Raw genomic sequence first — 17,518 nt, 5'->3', positions numbered from 1 at the left:
GTGCCAAGTCGCGTTAGCCTCACTACCGCCCCCGTGAGGCGGGAGTACCGAAACGCAGCGACCGCTCTTGCGGGGGCACCAAACGCACACCCGGTCCAAGGAACTTCCTCCGCTCACGTTGTCCCTCATAAGCACGACAACAGACATGGACGAAGACGAAATAAACGTTTGAATCCCCCCACCTGACCCCACGAGTCTCGACGCTCCAAACGGTGTCCACGGGGGACCGCGTCGGTTCATTCGGGCTCGCCGCCGTCCACTGCGCTCCGGCCGCCCGCCTACCGCTCTCTTCTCTTCGCTTGACGGCGCTTGCACCGGCGGGACTATGTGAGCACCATGCGGGCCGTGGGGTGCCTGCTGTTCGCCGCAGTGTTCGCGAGGTGCTCCGTGACGGGTGAGCGTGGCTTGGAAATCGCATTTTTTGCAAACCGTGTGCTCGTTGCATTGCATGGGCATTTTATATTAGCACGCAATATTTGCATTTACACATGGTGGGTGCCCAGTTCTTACGCTGATTGTTCCATAATACTCCACTTATTTTTTGGACTAGTTAGAACGTTTTCCATTACCCCAAATTTTTTTTATTTGTTATTATTATTTGTTTTTTTGTGCCCATTTAAGGTTAGAGAAAAAGTTTTTGAACAGAGACAGGAGCCAAGTGAGAATCAGCGGTATAGAAAATGGATGGATGACTTTATGTTGAGCATTTGTGAGGTTGTTTTGAGGGAGATTTTTTTTTGGTTTTATTTTCAGAATTGCACTGGCCCCTGGCACTGCTGTTTGTCCATTTCCCCCCGTTTAACAAATGAAGTATACACTAATGTGCTTGCAGGTCTGAGGGAGGGCTGGCATCCCCCCACTGTAGATCTCGTGCAGCCCAAGAGGCTCCTGCAGCAGATCCACTCCCGGGACGAGCTGCTCCACGGCCGCCTGGACACCCGCATCCACAACTCCTCGACGGGGGCGCAGGTGGGTGCCCTTTAAAATTCTCCTCACGCAGCGCAATGGAACATATGGAACATAACATCTGTCTCAGCTTCTCCTTGCCGTGATGTGACGGTCCTCTGTAGGAGCGATCACGTAACTGATCTTTAGAGATCAATATTATGAGGGGAGACAAGAGTCACCGAGGACAGCGTGTTGTTAGGACACACTGACTTTCCTGCAATACTACACCACGAGGTGACCCTAATGATTCACTCTTCTCCCTAGAACATCCGTCAGTGCTGAAAATCCTTGGATATTGTTTTACCTTTATCCAGTCCGGATTCGAGTTTTTCAAAGGCTTCAACCGGAAATCTGTACGCATATAGCTTTCTCACGCTGTGAAGCATCTGCGGAATTGAGCTTTTTGTTAATGCTGAGTTCCAAGTGCAGCCCTCACGATAGACTTTGCGCGAATGCCTGCTCTAGGAGTTCGGTTTTCACCGTGGTTGTAGTAGCAGCCCTTCCGCTGCATGTTTTTTTTCCAAGAACAGATCCTTTTAAAAGAAAATGGCCATGCTTAGTGTTAATTGTACAACACGTTGGTGCAGTTTGACAGGCGTAAATCTTCTCAAACTGGCGCTGAACTACAGTCATGGGACAGAAAAACGAGCCATGGGCAAGGGGACGATATGCTTCCAAAAACGGCAAAGCCTAAGCTGTCGAATGCTGACGGCCTCACGTCTGTCCAAATGATACCTGAAATGAAAATGAAATGTATAGTGACTTTTTTGCGACGTCCTATATTTTCCATGGCTTCCCAATTCAAACATTTGCAGACCGACAAAGAAATATCCACTCCTTACTATATAATACAGTATGTTTCTATTCATTTGCTTTTCTAATGCATTTATTCAATTGAGAGATTTTATTAACAGCCTGTGTTTTATTGCTGCTTACCTTCTTTCTCTCGCTTTCCCATCAGCCCGTGCATCTGGCCCATAGCAGCTTCCTGGTGGAGGCCTTCGGCCGCTCGTTTATCCTCGACCTGGAACTCAACCAGTAAGTAAACCCACTCCACCGAGTCTACAGCGTGCGCCACTGTGTGAACATTATTAAACATTATTTTGCACAGAAGCTAAGACTGTGTCAAGTGATACTCGATAATCAAATGAAACAGCCACTCATTAATTTTTTTCCCCATCCTTCTCTCATCTTCAGTCACCTCCTGTCGACAGACTATGTGGAAAGACACTTTGAAGAGGACGGGCATCCGTCACAGATTAAGGTAACGCCGACAAGAACGAGAACATTAAGACGCATGTTCTAAATGTCCCCCCCAAAAAAACACCTATTCCTAGTCGTATTCTGGAGGAGAAATAAACAATAGCGGCGTCTTCCCGCTATCGCTGCATGCGTGTTTTTCCGCCACAGTGCACCTGACCAATCAGTGCACGGTCGTCATGGTAATCATCAGCAGTGAGCAACAGTGGGTCGACTTTGTGGTGGTGTGAGGGGAATTCAAATAGCTTCCATTTTCCGGAGCTAAACCAAATCTTACAGCACCTCTGGAGCTGCGGGCTGTATAAAAAGCATTCAAATTAGTATAATGACAATGAAGAAAGATGAGTACATAAAATGAATATAACGTGGGAAGAGGATGGGAGGGGAAGTCTCAGATATTTTTATTTGTTAAGAATTTTGTTAAAAAATTGACTGCACACACATATACTGTACTGGATACTGTGCTGTATTGATATAATTATTTGGGGGAAATGAGAGAAAATCTGTCCATTTCAAGTGAAAAAAAGAGATAAAAACTGACAAACTTGTATTTTTTTGGTGTTGCGTTTATTAAAAACAAATTAACAATTTTGATATACTGTAGTTTTGACGATATCAGATGTATTAATTGAGCAATACTGTTAGCCTAATAACATAATTACCTTGGTCAGTTCTGGACGTTTTAGAAAACAAATTCAACAAACAAGAAGAATTAATTTGCCTCGATTCAACCTTTGTGGATTATCATGTCCCGGATGACTGAGAATCTACACGGACATAAAAAAACAAAAAACGACACAATTTATCAAGCACATTGGTATTTCTTATTGATATTGTGACAGTATCTTAATAATGATTTAGGGAATTATGCTAATAGGCTAACCTTATCTTTTTGTTGTGATAGCTACTCTTTATATTCTGCATTCCATTTTTTCTGTATTTTTTAAATGTTATGCCTTGTCACAGACAAGTTAGCACATCTGCCTCACAGTTCTGCGGACCTGGGCTCAAATCCGGCCTCCACTGTGTAGAGTTTGCATGTTCTCCCCGTGCCAGCGTGGGTTTTTTCCGGGCACTCCGGTTTCCTCCCACATCCCAAAAACATGTATGCTAGGTTAATTGAAGACTCTAAATTGCCCGTAGGTGTGAATGTGAGTCCAAATGGTTCATTTTTTTTATATGTGCCCTGCGATTGGCTGGCGACCTGTTCAGGGTGTACCCAGCTTCTCCCCCAAAGATAGCTGGGATAGGCTCCAGCAGCCCCGCGACCCGAGTGAGAACAAGCGGTACGGAAAATGGATAGATAGATGGATGTCTTGTCACTTAATGTATCATATTCAAGGTTATTAATTATTTAACCAATCAGTGAAAGGATTTTTAAAATCATATGGTATATCAAGATCAGGTTCTAATATGTAAATAATCATTGCTCTAGAACAGATCTCTGTGGAACGCCATGTTGATTTGCAAACTGGCACCATGTAAGAATGGCGGCCCTTATTGTATCACGAATTGAGGTCTGATGTCACATTTGTCAACGTTTACCTTTGCAAAGCCCACATTGCACGTAGTACAAATACAATATACTGTACAACACAATGCAATGTGCAAACTCACTGACATTTCCGGCAACGTTAAGTACGCAAGCTTTTCTCTTTCCTGCCATCACCAGCTTGATTTATGTCATCTTAAATGACCTCCCAATGAAATTCCTCCTGGCTTAATGTTCTTTATTGATCCCCGCGGACCGCCACTATTCCATTGAGCTGGTGAGCAACTCTCGCGCTCCCATTGAATCTCCGTGACACACAAGTGAAAGTAATTGAATAAGGAGTGAGGGTTTGGCTTGGTGATTGGAGCAGCCCCTTTAAATGTGTCAATGTCAGGTTGAACACACTTTGGCAAATCACAGCATCACAGATAGCTCTTACATCTGGGAAACAATGAAGGACATATTCCAGATTGGTTACAAGCACGGTCACATTGCTTTGCTCTTTGCGCTCCAGGCTAATGCGCTTGTAATAAATGTCCTCTCCGCTGGCAATGTCTTCTGACTGATTCATGAGGGCTTACTGTACATCCCAATGTAATGTTTTTCTACCCTTGCCAGGGTCCATTATATGAGGCATGTGCATCTCCTCCTCCATGTTCAACGAGAAGTGCTGCGTCAGGCAATTTGCCGACCTCCTTTTAAGCCTTGTAATCCCACCTTTTTATTTATTAGCCCTCTCCGACTAAGTGCTGCAGGCGGTCGCTTCCGTCCCACCCCCAACTCCTTTACCCCCATTTTCACTCTGTGTGATGAAAATCATTTTTGTCCTCAACAAACGGAACAGGCAGGGAATCTAAATGAACTCCATGAGAAAAAAAATAGCATTTAATAATTGTTTTAAAATTTTGTATTTATTTTTTATTTTTGTTGGTAAATTAATAAATTAGTTGTTAGTCTGTTAATCTAAGCCTATATTTTATATTATTGCATTAAGGAAATTATTATTTATGACTGTTATCGTTTTACCTTATGTTAAAAGTTTACAAAGAGGTTTTTTTCTTCGTCTGGTTATATAAATATTTATGGACTTCTTTATGCAAATCAGTTCACCCGTACAAAATTCAACTTCCCAAAAAACGGAAACTTCATAGACGTCCCATTTATATTTTTCTCCGATTTTGTTGCTTCTTTGCCCAGGGAGGAGAGCACTGTTACTACCACGGACACGTGCGAGGGCTGCCACTATCCTGGGTGGCTGTGTCCACCTGCCACGGCCTCTGGTGAGAGAACTGGTGAAAACTTTATTGCTTGCACAGTTCTCCAAATAGGAGGCGAAGTGTGCTTGCATAAGAGAGCCCACTCTCTTCTCACTGTACCTAATGTTGGGACGCCCTCCTACAAGCTGCTGTGTTGTTTGGCTTTGAATGATTCCAGGGGGATGTTCTCCGACGGGAACGTCTCGTACGGGATCCAACCTGCGGGCAGTGGCGTGGTGAGTGTCGGTTGAATTAGCATTGAATCCCTTTCAGGCGGCGCAGATGTCTTTCAGTCTTTCAAAGCCATATAAATGGTTGTTGGAATTTCCACTGGAAATGGGCCGGTGGGTTTTTAAGGTGCTTTTCAGTACTTTGGCAAGGTGTGATTGTGCACTAGTGAAAAGTGGAAGAAAGTGGTGGGAGAGAGTGGAAGAGCTCATTTTCCGTTCGTAATGGAGCTCAATTACATAGACGAGGGAGGCGGATCGATAGCGGCGCCTTTCTTCACAATCACCCCCCCCCACCCCCCACTAATTGTTGTGTCCTTGGCTTTATATGTCAGATTTTCATAAAGTATTCATCCCCAGCTCCAGTGTGCGAGTGTCTGCCATTACGACCGCCCGCTGAGTGATTGATTGATAAATTATGCATCAGCTGAGCTCTCATCACAGAAAAAAATAATCTTTTGAAAGACTCGTTGTTATATAGCATCTTTAATATTTCCATAAAACCCAATCTAACTCTTGCTTTTGTCGTATTTTGTGGGGCAGGTGGACCATGTTGTGTATCGAATGCCTCACATCGACATCCTCCCGCCTTCGTGTCCAGGTAGGCCTACTACTCCCAATTGTGGATGTAAATTACTCCCCTTGATTAGGGTTTTGTTTATTTATCAACCATGGGTAAAATTAGCCATGCCGGTGTTATATTGAACAGTAATAATGCTGCCTGGAGGAGTTGCTACAGCGGAGATGCCGACAGCTGTTGCGCTGCTTCAAGAGAATTACGCTTTGTGTCTATAAAGCAACCACGTAGCCTCCGCTCCCTGAATGCTAACATCCAATGGGAAACTCTATAGGCACACTGCTAACAATTAGCATCTATGTGGCAGTGTTGTTACCCTTTAAGCAATGGATATGTGAACACAAACAGGGCTGCAACACACGTAGACAGACCAAATAACAAAACTCAAAGGCATACTGTATATTCTTTATCCTCTAAGAAGAACGACTAAGTTGTGCCTCCAGTACAGTATATCCGTATGTCGGTCTTATAATACCCACATATGGCCAAGACGCTCACACCAGAACGAACGGCGCCATTGAAGGAGAAAGTGTGACAAAAACGGTTTAATTCCTTGTCATTATATTTAATAATTTCATTACTGTATGTATTTAGAGTGTTATTTTTTTCTTATTGGGAGGCTGGAATGTATGAATGGTGTTTCCATTCATTTCAATGGCGAAAGATGATTTGAGATTACGAGCGTGTGCCACTTTACCTTATTTTCTCCTCCTCGCCTCTTAAAGGCTCCAATCGCACCCGCCCATCTTCATCTCATCCAGATATGTCCTCACATTCCCTTTCTGTTACCCCGCCCACCCCCCACCCCCACTAGATTTATCTTCGTCCACGGCCCATGTGCTATTGATTTCTCCAGAAGATGAGAGCACCAAAAATACACGGCTGATGATGACTAAGCCCTCTCTTTTTTTCTCCCTCTCCCGCCGTCCCGTCTGCTTTTCCCAGCATGCAGCGTGAACGGCACCCGGCCTGAAGCACAGTTGGGCGGCGGGGCCAAAGGAGACGGGAAGAGGTGGGATGGAGACGACTGGTCTGCGCAGAAGGCCAAGGAGAGGCTCGCCAACAGCTTGAGACGATCAAAAAGACAAGTCAGTCAGTCATAAATACTCCATTCTGAGTTTTCTCTTTTCATACATATGCCAAATTTCTTTTGGGTCCAGTGCAACAAATTCAAACCTGATCTGATGAAATTCTCAGGGATTTTCCATGGTTAGTTTTTATTTTCATCTATCCCAATAGATGTCATAAAATAGGTCACATCCTCTGTAAAAAGACGGAAGTGGCGTGAAAATAAATGAACAAATAAACAACAAACCAAACATCCTTAAAAAAAAATGTTCTCATTGTATATGACTTTGGGGCCACTCACATGATTTGTTTGGTGCAGTTTTTATGCCATTTTGTCACCTGCAGGTGCGTCAGGGTCAACACACAGTCCAGACAGAGACCAAATACATCGAGCTGATGGTCGTAAATGACTACGAACTGGTGAGCTGAAAAAGCGTCTCCAGTGAAGGATGACTCCTTTTTTTTCTTTTTTTAAATTTATTTATTTCTTTTTTAAACAAAGGACATTTAACAATTCAGCACTTTGTAAAGAGCAGTTTGTTCTCTCCAGTTTGCCCAACAGCGCCGGTTGACCTCTCAGACGAAGAACTTTGCCAAAGCGGTGGTGAACATGGCAGACGCGGTGAGTTGTCGTGCGTCTGCACTCACACTTATTCACACGCATGGAAAATGCTTCTTGTTTTAAAAATAGTATATCATAATAAAGATGGGATAAAGTCTTGTTGACAGCTGATGAAAGTTTGGTGATGCTACCAGAAAATACCTTGGCAAGCTCATTGGATATTGACAGACAATACAACATTACTCACAGGCAAATATTATTTATCCTCTACGAAAAACAGCTAATATTACTGCAGCTTGCGGAGAAGTGACAGTCTCCATATTCTTGTGTCTGTATTATAGTATACCGCCCCCATGTGGCCAATGCGCGCACACCAGATGGATCAGCACGATGTCCATTGAATTGAAGCAAAAAAAAAATGTGGCATTAACTGTTTAAATCATTAAATTCGATTAAATTATGTCATGACTATATGTTTTTACAAAGTACAGTATTATAGAGTGCTAGTTTCCTTATTATAAAACATTTTCATTCATGTTTTTGGGAGGCTGGATCACTTGCATTTCCATTTATTTTAATGGGGAATGAATCCCCACTATTCCATTAATGGCACCCCTCGGAAAAAAAAATTGTAATTGCCTATAGATGCCACCAGATGGCGGCAAAGCACGACTTATGTCCAAGTGAGACTCCTCAAGTCACTTCAATATACTTCTTTGACACAAAGATGCCAAGTTGTTGCTTTGACGTGAGCACAAAAACGCTCTTCAGATCTACAAGGAGCAGCTCAACACGCGCATCGTCCTGGTCGCCATGGAAACCTGGTCATCGGACAACCGCATCTCCGTGGGCGACGACGCGCTGCTCACCCTGCGCGACTTCATGAAGTACCGGAAAGCGAGCATCCGCGAGCGCTGCGACGCCGTGCACCTCCTCTCGTGGGTTCCCACGCTCCCGCCTCACCTCGGCCGCCGTTTTGCCCCTCCCCCATCCCGTCCCGCCGCGTCCGCTCAAGCCCGGCTCTCCTCGTGTCTCTTTGCAGCGGGAGGACGTTCATGAGCAGCCGCAGCGAAGCCGCCTACATCGGCGGAGTCTGCTCGCTTAACAGGGGCGGCGGCATCAATGAGGTGAGGCTCCCAAACGAGCCCTCCACAAATGTCTTTTTTTTTTTCCACAGCAGCTAACTTGCTTTGTGTGTTCAGTATGGCGCCGTTGGTCCGGTGGCCATCACGCTGTGCCAGAGCCTGGGCCAGAACATCGGAATGCTGAGGAAAAAGGACAGACCCGCTGCAGGTTGGCTAAGTGACCTTGCACGACATTTTGTGAGATTGCTTTTTTGTTTTTTTGGTTTTTTTTCAGAGCTGTTTTTATTAATCATTTTCTTCTTTTTCAAAGTGTTGCATTATTATCATTATAGTTGCTTTATGTGAACATTTTAGAAGGACTGACGAATAAAGTCGCGGTCATATTATTATGACCCTTTAAGCAACAAATATTTGTACACAAAACGATGGAGCAACACATGTAGACAGACAGTGTAGCAATACACACAAGCATATTCTTTATCCTCGACAAAAAAAAAACAATTAATATTGCTGAAACTTTCTGACGAGTTGGAACAGAAACTTCCATCTCCATTTACAGGGCGATTGAAAAGTAACCCCATATTTTAAAATACTTATAATTTATTCATGTGTTGTAATATTTTTCTCAGTTTTTTTTGTGTATGTTCCATGATTAAAGGAGCAAATCTAGTCTACCAAATCAACGACTTTGGAAGAACTTGAAGGGCGACTACGAGAAGTTATGTCTTCCATCCCACAAGAGTTCCTCGTGAAATCAGTTAATGCGGTTTCCAGGCGGCTTGAGAAACTGGTGGCTAATGCTGGCGCCCGTATCCAATTTGAAATAAAACTCCATGCAATACACTTTCTTCTCATGTTCATTTCTTGTAAGTATTATAGTTCAGAAATAAATTACAAGTATTTAAATATAGGGAGTTACTTTTCAATCACCCGGGATATGCGAAAGTCTGTATTATACTCCCCCCAGTTGGCCATGGCGTGCACACCAGAAGGAGCCACACATACAAAAGCTGTTTAATTCTTTACATTCTATTTAATTGAATTATTACTATATTTTTATGAGTTAGCATAGTCACGGAACCAATTCAACTTGTATCTCAAAGCTCACTGTATTAGTTATTTCAATGTCTTGTTTTATATGCGCCTGAAAAAAGGAATTATTCTGATTATTATTAGTCGTATTTAAATAATAAATGAAATAAAATTGTGTTTAATATTAGTATTTTTTTTATTTTGGATTGAATAGTTGATTTATATTATGCAGTATGTTCTTTTATGTATCTTTTTCCTGAATTACTCTGTAAATAATGCACGAATCTTGGAGGAGGTCTGACTCACTGCTCTGGTTTTAAGCAATGTGGCTTTGATTTCTGTGGCCAGGAGACTGCAGGTGTCCCGACCCGTGGTTGGGGTGCATCATGGAGGACACCGGGTAAGTACAAATGCATAAGTAGTCTTTTTCTGACAGACAAATTTAACTGAGGCATTTCTGTTTTTTTTATTTTTTTTTTGTCTTATCAGCTACTACCTGCCCAGGAAGTTCTCTCGCTGCAGTATCGACGAATATCTTCGTTTCCTGCAGCTGGGCGGCGGCAGCTGCTTGTTCAACAAGCCCAGCAAGGTGAGGGAGAGCGCTAATGAAAAGAATCCTAATAATTCTAATTAGTAGAGCGCAGAATAATCCTACAATCCTAAACATGTCATCTGGCTTGCTTGATTGGAAACAGTCCTGATGCGCTGGGGGATGCGGTTCCACTCCAGTCCTGTAGGTGGTGCAATACACATTATAAAGTGGGTGCCAACTGCCATATACAGTATTTTCACAGCTCCATCCGATGGTACATCGGTGCCACAGTTTAAGGTTGAAAAGTGGAAGAAAAATATCCTTATCCCGGTCTGCACTGACATTTAACTTTTGTGCTCAAGGGCCACATTTGATTTTTAAACCCGACAGGTGGGCATGGGTTTAAATGTATGCATGTAAAATTTGCTTCACCATAGTTGCTTGGCACTATGATGCCACAAGATGGCGCCACAGCAATAGATTTATATTAGACAAGGCTTTTGGCGTGAGCACAAAAATGGTGAATAGGAGTTTTTTTTTTTTTTTGCAGTAATAATCTACTGAGCATTATTATATAAGTAAAGGACGTTTTTTTTTTTTACAGTTCTTATATTGGCTTTCATTCGATTGAGCAGGGTGTACCTAATGGAAAGTCTTTTAAATGACATGCTGTAGCTGCTGGACCCGCCCGAGTGCGGCAACGGCTACGTGGAGCTGGGAGAGGAGTGCGACTGCGGCACACTCGTGGTAACCACTCGTTCGTTCCCCATTCGCGTGGACGCTTGTATTCGTGATCACACGGTAAAGTTCCCTCTCCGGTCTGGTAGGAGTGCGCCCGCAGCGGAGCCAACTGCTGCAAGAAGTGCACGCTTACCCACAATGCAATGTGCAGCAACGGCCTCTGCTGCAGGGACTGCAAGGTATTATACGTGAGTAGCTTACGTGTGCTGTTTGTTTCGTTTACCCGCTACGTTGTCCAATGCGGTCGCAGTATGAGCTGAGAGGCGTGACGTGTCGAGAGGCCGTCAATGACTGTGACATTCCGGAAACCTGCGCGGGGGACTCCAGCCAGGTATGAAAACATCCCACCACATCTATAGTAGGATCCAAGCATCCATTTTATATGCATTATTATTAGTATTATGATTTTGGGCTAGCCAGTCTGCAGGACACACAGAGATGAACAACCATACACACTCACATTAACACTTATGTGTAAAACGGACGCTAACGTCACATTGGCAACGGACGAACTGACATATTCCGTTTACGCTCTCTGTCCCGCAGTGTCCTCACAACGTCCACAAACTGGACGGCTACACGTGTGAGGCCGGCCAGGTAAGGTCGCCTCCGCTCAATGGGCGTGCCCTTTCCTCCACCGTGACCCTTAACCTCTCGCTCCTCAGGGTCGCTGCTACGGAGGCCGCTGCAAGACCAGGGACGGCCAGTGCAGGAGCCTGTGGGGCCACAGTAAGGATGGGACAGGAAATGCGCAACATTCAGCTTTGCAAGAGACATTTTTCATCAATCTTTTTTTTTTTTTTTTTTTTTTCCCCCTCTCAGACTCCGCTGACAGGTTCTGCTATGAAAAGCTCAATTCCGAGGGCACGGAGAAAGGAAACTGCGGACCCGAGCCCGGCGGCCAGGGATGGATGCATTGTAACAAGCAGTGAGTGAGACTGTGGCCAATTATTGGAGGAACTCGTGTGTAGAATTTTCAGGGGGAAAAATGGATTTCATCAATTTTGGAATAACGCTGTAACAGAACAAAATGTGGAACAAGTGAAGCGCTGGAAATAATTTACACATCCCGCCCTCCTGTGTTCTTTTATTTTTTTGTGCAGGGATGTTCTGTGTGGTCTGCTGCTGTGCACCAACGTGAGCGACAAGCCGAGCTTTGGCGAGCTGCAGGGTAAACTCACCAGTCTGACCGTCTATCATCACAACAGATACCTGGACTGCAGGTGAGCATTACAATCACATATGCACACACAACATTTCAATCCCCATTTACCCTGCCTGTAAAAGTCAGCAGGTTCTGTGAAAAACGGCACCATTTCCTGGTCTTGTTGCTAGGCAGACTTTGTGGAGCTTTTGAAAAAAACAGGCAATAACATTACGTTTGAAGATAATTGCAGAAAACATGCGAAGACTGAGAACTCATGTACTGGTCGCTTGGAGAGATGCTGTATAGCATTAAACTGTTTCTCACCATTTCTCTCGTGCGAGTTGGAATTACTTGGTTATTACTAGGCCTATTCCTACCACTGCAGCACGCAGTTAGCTAGCTAGCTCGCTAGCTAGTGATGGCTACAGACTGAAAATGCATCTTCCCTTGCTGAAACAATTTCTAGAACAGCTCAGTTTTGTTATTTAAATCGCTACCGAGGAGGGAGTGCCGCGGAGGAGCCCAACGCCCGTCCGCCGTCTGGGACGAGCACCGCTAGCCTGTGAGCTAGCAAGCTTGCTGGTGACTCGGGCCGCTGGCATTTATTCCAGCCACCGGAGGCTTTTTGCAGATTTTGTTTAGTCGCTCAAACAAGGCATAAGAAAGACATTTATTTTCACTTTACAGGGACAAAGTATCCCTTGTATCCTTCGATCCCTCCCCCCCCCCCCCCAATAAAAAAAATAATTTGAATGACTTTATTTTGAAAATAAAAATAACAGGGGTGGTCACGCAGTGCTGGACGACGGCTTGGACCTGGGCTACGTGGAGGACGGAACGCCATGCGGGCCCAACATGATGTGTCTGGAACGCCGCTGCCTCCCGGTCACCACCTTCAACCTCAGCATGTGCCCCGGCTCGTCTATCTCGCGCGTCTGCTCCCATCACGGCGTGAGACTGACGCGCCCTCCAAAGTCCTTTCCTGTGTTGTTTTATTTTACTTTGTAGCCGCTAGTGATGCCGTTTGACCTTTGAACGCCTCCAGACGTGCAGCAACGAGGTGAAGTGTATCTGCGATCCGGACTACACCGGGAAGGACTGCAGCGTGTTTGACCCCATTCCCATTCCCACGCCGCCCGAGGGCCCCGAGAAGTACAAAGGTAACTAATCCGTTAAAAGAAATAGTAAAGTATAAACTGATTAATTGGAGGGCTGCGTGATATGTTATATGTAATAAAATCCTCAATTTTTTCACAAAAACTATTTCAATCGATTTTCCCCCTTCGCTTATAGAAATTCCAAATGTCATACTGTACTGTCTTTTTTTTTGTTTGTTTTTGTGCGCCTTGTGGGATTTACTTTATTTCTCCTGATAGCAAGCAAGCTTTGAAATATTATTTTCCATGATAAAATGGATTAATCTCCCAGCCTTAATTTACTATTATATATAAACTAACAACAATAAGTACCTTTCCCCCAAATGACTGTAAATGAAAAGATCACATTTTGTATGTTTTTTTTAAAATATATATATATATTTTTTTTTTATCTGGCAATGATTTTGTCATCTCTGGAAATGGAAATGTAAACATTTTTTTGTCTTTTTGACTTGGTGAAGCAGCATGTGCCTCATTACCCAAGATCTTTCGCACTCTTTGTATCACAGTAATATAGCATTTTCCACAAGATGGCAACAACTATAACAAAGGCTGCAGGGAATTGTATTTATACAAAAATGTAATTGAAGTGTCACGGCAGTGTGTACATATTTGTATTGATGATATCTGCAGGTCCGAGCGGTACCAACATCATCATTGGCTCGGTGGCCGGCGCCATCCTGCTAGGGGCCATCGTCCTGGGAGGCACCGGATGGGGATTCAAGTAAGTACACGCCTGGCGGCATCTCGTGAATGCTAACAGTCATCAAAATGTTCTTTCCGAGCGAAAGCTTGCAAATGCTGGAATACTTTTTCTTGCCATTGATACTGTTAGAACGGAGTTTGAAAACAGTCATCAGTCATCCCCCGCATATTCGTGGTTCGCTAGTCTTTCTTTTCTGTGGGACCTACAAGCTTCGTACAGTATGTCGGGGAGGAGCTAAGTTTAGCATGGGTTGTTACAGAGAGTCTTTGCCACCCGTACACACTTCCGGTGCGTTATTATTATGAAGGGTAATGTTGTAAGATGTGTTTGAAATAATATTAAAGTGTTTTGCGATCATAGTTTATGGTATACAGAGAACCCTCACATTTTTTAATGAATTTTTTTCCCCATGTTTTTTTTTGGTGTGTGTTTTTTTTCTCCCTTGGGGGTACCAACCTTGAAAACGTTTATTGATGGTTTATCCCCACTTATTCAAGAATTTTAGGGGTTGAAAAAAAGAAATAAAATCAGCGATTTTTGGCTATTCACGGTCCAACCCGGTCCTGATCCCTCGCGAATAGTGGGGGCCACTGTATTTACGGTTTAATATGAATAGCAAAAATGCTACTTTTCCATTAGACAGGGCTTTGGCATCATCTTGTGGCATCTTAGGGCATTTCAGGAAGAGCACTATGATAGGGAATAGGTGAGGTTCTCAGCGAATAATGGAGAATTAAAAAATTCAAACTCAGGGGAAACCTTATACTTCTATTGTTGTTGAGGCAGCCCTCAATGCTAACCTTTACGCTATGCTAAGCTTCTTGAGATTTTTGAGGCTGTCCAAAAGATGCTTGAGGTGTGCTTCGGTTCCACGGCACGATCGCGCCTCTCGGTAAAGACGTCATCCAATTGTTTTGGGCCTCACCGCTGACCCGTTTGTGTGTCTGTCTCTCCCTCTTGTTGCCTTCCGCCGTGCTCATCCAGAAACATCCGGAGAGGAAGGTACGACCCAGCCTTTGAGTCCTGAACTTCCAAATAACACAATATTCCAGCTCTCTTTGTGGTCATTTTTTGTTACTTACATCAGTTTACACCACATTTTTAGAGACCTCATTCATAACTCTATGAAAAATATGATCCAAGAAATGTTTATCATGCAGTGGATGTAAAAAGTCTACAAACCCCTTTTCAAGTGCCAGGTATTTGTAAAAAGCCTACTAGAACATCTGAACTTTATTTGGGGTTAATCAGAGGCACTTGAAATGGTGGCAGATGTGCGCTGACTCCCATTCAACATGAGTTTGAATGAGATCGGTTATTTTTTTAACTTCCCCAGTTGTAAGAGGGTGTGCACACTTGTGCAAACACATTATTTCAGTTGCTTATATTTAATTTTTCCTCTGGAAATGATTTTTAGAAATGCAATTGAGTTAGACAGGGAACAAGTCACGTTAATAGTGGAAAAAGTTTTGAAATGATTCATCTTGTCATTTATTTTTTTTATACCACAAAAATGTGGTATTTGAACAAGCGTGTGTAAGCAAAGCAAAGCCCATTTATTTATATAGCACATTTCATACACAAGGTAACTCAATGTGCTTTACATGATTAAAAGCATTTAAAAACAAAGGGAAACAAACAGCTTATAAACATTTAAAACAAAATAAAAGTACAATTAAAACAGCATACAGTGGAAGAAATATCATGAATAAATAAAATAATACTAATAAAAGAAAAATGTTTAACCCGGACTTAAAAACATGCACAGTTGGGGCTGACGTCCCTTCTGTAGACTTTTTATATCCACTGTAAGAAAGTATATGTTGAGCCTTTGTGGGTTGAAATGTTTTGGGGTTTTAAAAAAAACAAAAACAGAAAAAACAGATAAACTGCAAGGTTGCCCATGTTTGTACTTCTGCCATATTGTGGATATCGTAAGAAAAAATAATAACTCGTTTGAGTTTTTGTTTGTTGTTGATGATCACTTCTCCTCCTTCCCCTTGTGTCCCTTCTTGCCCTCATCTTCTTTCTCCTTCACCTTCCGCTCTCTTCCTCCTCTGCTCCTCAGATCTTCTGGAGTTTGACCCTCATCCCCAGCGACGACGTCTTGCCCTCTGCATGCCGAATATTTCGAGGCGCCTTCCCGCCTTTCGGGGGCGCGTGGGAGCCTTCGCCTTTCACCATCTCCCCCCCCCCCCCCTTTTTTCCCCTTTTCCTTTCTTCTTTCTCTGACGGCCTTACCAGCCTCTTCTGCTCCCGTACGTAATATGCATCGATGTATGAATGTATCGTTTGGCGTCAGTATGTAACCGTATGTAACACTAAAATCATGACTGGGGAGAGATTTTCTTTTTCTTCCAAGAACCCCCCCCCCCCCCCCCCTCATAATCATAATGCCAATTAAACATTGGAAAACTGGAAAATGACTCAAAAGCTCCAAACTGTGCATTCAGCTGTATGTTGTTGTTTCATTTTTTTAACCTAATAGGTGTTCCTAATGAAGTGTCCAGTGAGTTTTAAGATGGTGCAATAGCTGACTGCATATTTAAAGCCACGTCCTGCCCTACAAAACCACAGATGAATGACATTTCTCCGTCCAAATCTTATTCGCAGAGTCGTTTCGACTAAACGCATGTATATTTGTGACCATAATCTTCATTGAGCTGTTTATTCAGCAAAAAATACACTGAATGGCAGATTTTAACATCCGGTATCCCAAAAATGATGTGTGACTCGAACACAAAGGTAGCAATAGAGTTTGTTTTCATTGTAAATATTCGCAGAAGTGCATATGGAACCATTATCATTATTACCATTAAAACTATTCAGACGTATCTAATTACACTTTATTCTTAAAAGGCCCCTTTTTGATTGAACGCATGCTGGTTGTCTTTATTTTTATTTTATATCGCTAGACCAGTGATTCCCACCCGCTGTAAAATGAATATTTATTCACGACAAATAATGTATCTTTGTTAATCTATCTATGCTGCGGCTTATAGTGACAGTCTGAGCAACTAAAGGCTCTTTCCACCAGATAGCGAGAAGGTTTAAATTAGGTGCCTTGGCTCAGTAAAGTTTGTGAAATCCTGCAGTAGAAAATTACCTTTAGAGGACTTCATCAAGTTGTTAACGACAGTGGTGCAAAAAAGAGCATCAACTGACATTTGCAGGTCTTGTTTTTTGTTTTTGTGAAAAGTTGTCGCTCGTTTTCACGCGGTGAGAGATGCGACTTCAAAAATAAAAGTCGATCCTCTTCCTACTAGTGAGGCCGAAAGTGCTCGAAAGTCCATTTGGCCCACATCGAAAATAATCACTCAATGAGGTGTGCTTCGTATTCGCCACTGGTGGAAAGTAATCAAGTACAAATACTTGTCAGTGTATTCAAGTAGATTTTTTTTTTCAGGTATCTGTACTTGAGTATAAAGTTTTCTGATGACTTGACTTTCACGCAAAATATTCCCCATCCGGAGAGTAGTTTAATGTTGTCGGAAACACGTTTTTTTTTTTTTTTTTCCCCTGATAGAATAGCAGAAAAAACAAAATACGTCATAAATGTGATTTTTTTCTCTTCTTCTCAGTATGAGCACTATGCAAGTTGATAAAAGAGGGAAACTATTTTGTGTTCAAAGATGTTGTTGTTGTCCCCCCCTCCCCCGTATTGTGCCATGTTATCAAAATGGATATTTATACAGCAGCAGCTTGATGAATGCGTTTCATTTGTTCCC

The 17,518-nt window shown here is 43.0% G+C and overlaps 1 protein-coding gene across 3 annotated transcripts; it reads left to right on the top strand.

Annotated features, from left to right (window-relative positions):
- Positions 1–52: 52 nt before the first annotated feature.
- On the top strand, positions 53–16,157 carry adam11 (ADAM metallopeptidase domain 11). 3 transcript variants are annotated; one of them, XM_061755604.1, is made up of 27 exons: positions 53–394; positions 833–969; positions 1,910–1,986; positions 2,146–2,212; positions 4,898–4,980; positions 5,135–5,192; positions 5,727–5,784; positions 6,706–6,848; positions 7,174–7,248; positions 7,379–7,450; positions 8,162–8,328; positions 8,433–8,517; positions 8,593–8,683; positions 9,856–9,907; positions 9,997–10,096; positions 10,715–10,786; positions 10,867–10,959; positions 11,031–11,111; positions 11,327–11,377; positions 11,446–11,509; positions 11,603–11,708; positions 11,884–12,003; positions 12,710–12,878; positions 12,973–13,087; positions 13,718–13,808; positions 14,775–14,792; positions 15,859–16,157. In XM_061755604.1, exons 1-27 carry the CDS (start codon positions 337–339, stop codon positions 15,872–15,874), a joined length of 2,319 nt encoding a protein of 772 aa, XP_061611588.1. In that variant the 5' UTR covers positions 53–336; the 3' UTR covers positions 15,875–16,157. The 3 variants fall into 3 exon arrangements, with proteins under 3 accessions (XP_061611588.1, XP_061611587.1, XP_061611589.1); XM_061755603.1 differs by lacking the exon at positions 15,859–16,157 and having other exon boundaries at positions 14,775–15,846; XM_061755605.1 differs by lacking the exons at positions 53–394; positions 833–969; positions 1,910–1,986; positions 5,135–5,192; positions 15,859–16,157 and having other exon boundaries at positions 2,177–2,212; positions 14,775–15,846.
- The last annotated feature ends 1,361 nt before the right edge of the window (positions 16,158–17,518 follow it).

The sequence above is a fragment of the Phyllopteryx taeniolatus genome, chromosome 19, assembly GCF_024500385.1.
Source record: "Phyllopteryx taeniolatus isolate TA_2022b chromosome 19, UOR_Ptae_1.2, whole genome shotgun sequence".
Lineage (NCBI taxonomy): Eukaryota > Metazoa > Chordata > Actinopteri > Syngnathiformes > Syngnathidae > Phyllopteryx > Phyllopteryx taeniolatus.
Note: the sequence above shows the minus strand (reverse complement) of the source record. Positions and strands in the feature narration are given on the sequence as shown.

Excerpts from the sequence above, each read along its gene's own strand:
- adam11 (XM_061755603.1), top strand. The coding sequence starts at position 337 with ATGCGGGCCGTGGGGTGCCTGCTGTTCGCCGCAGTGTTCGCGAGGTGC. Across the intron at positions 8,329-8,432 it reads GACGCCGTGCACCTCCTCTC|CGGGAGGACGTTCATGAGCA; the intron begins GTGGGTTCCCAC and ends GTCTCTTTGCAG. Across the intron at positions 11,112-11,326 it reads GCGCGGGGGACTCCAGCCAG|TGTCCTCACAACGTCCACAA; the intron begins GTATGAAAACAT and ends TCTGTCCCGCAG.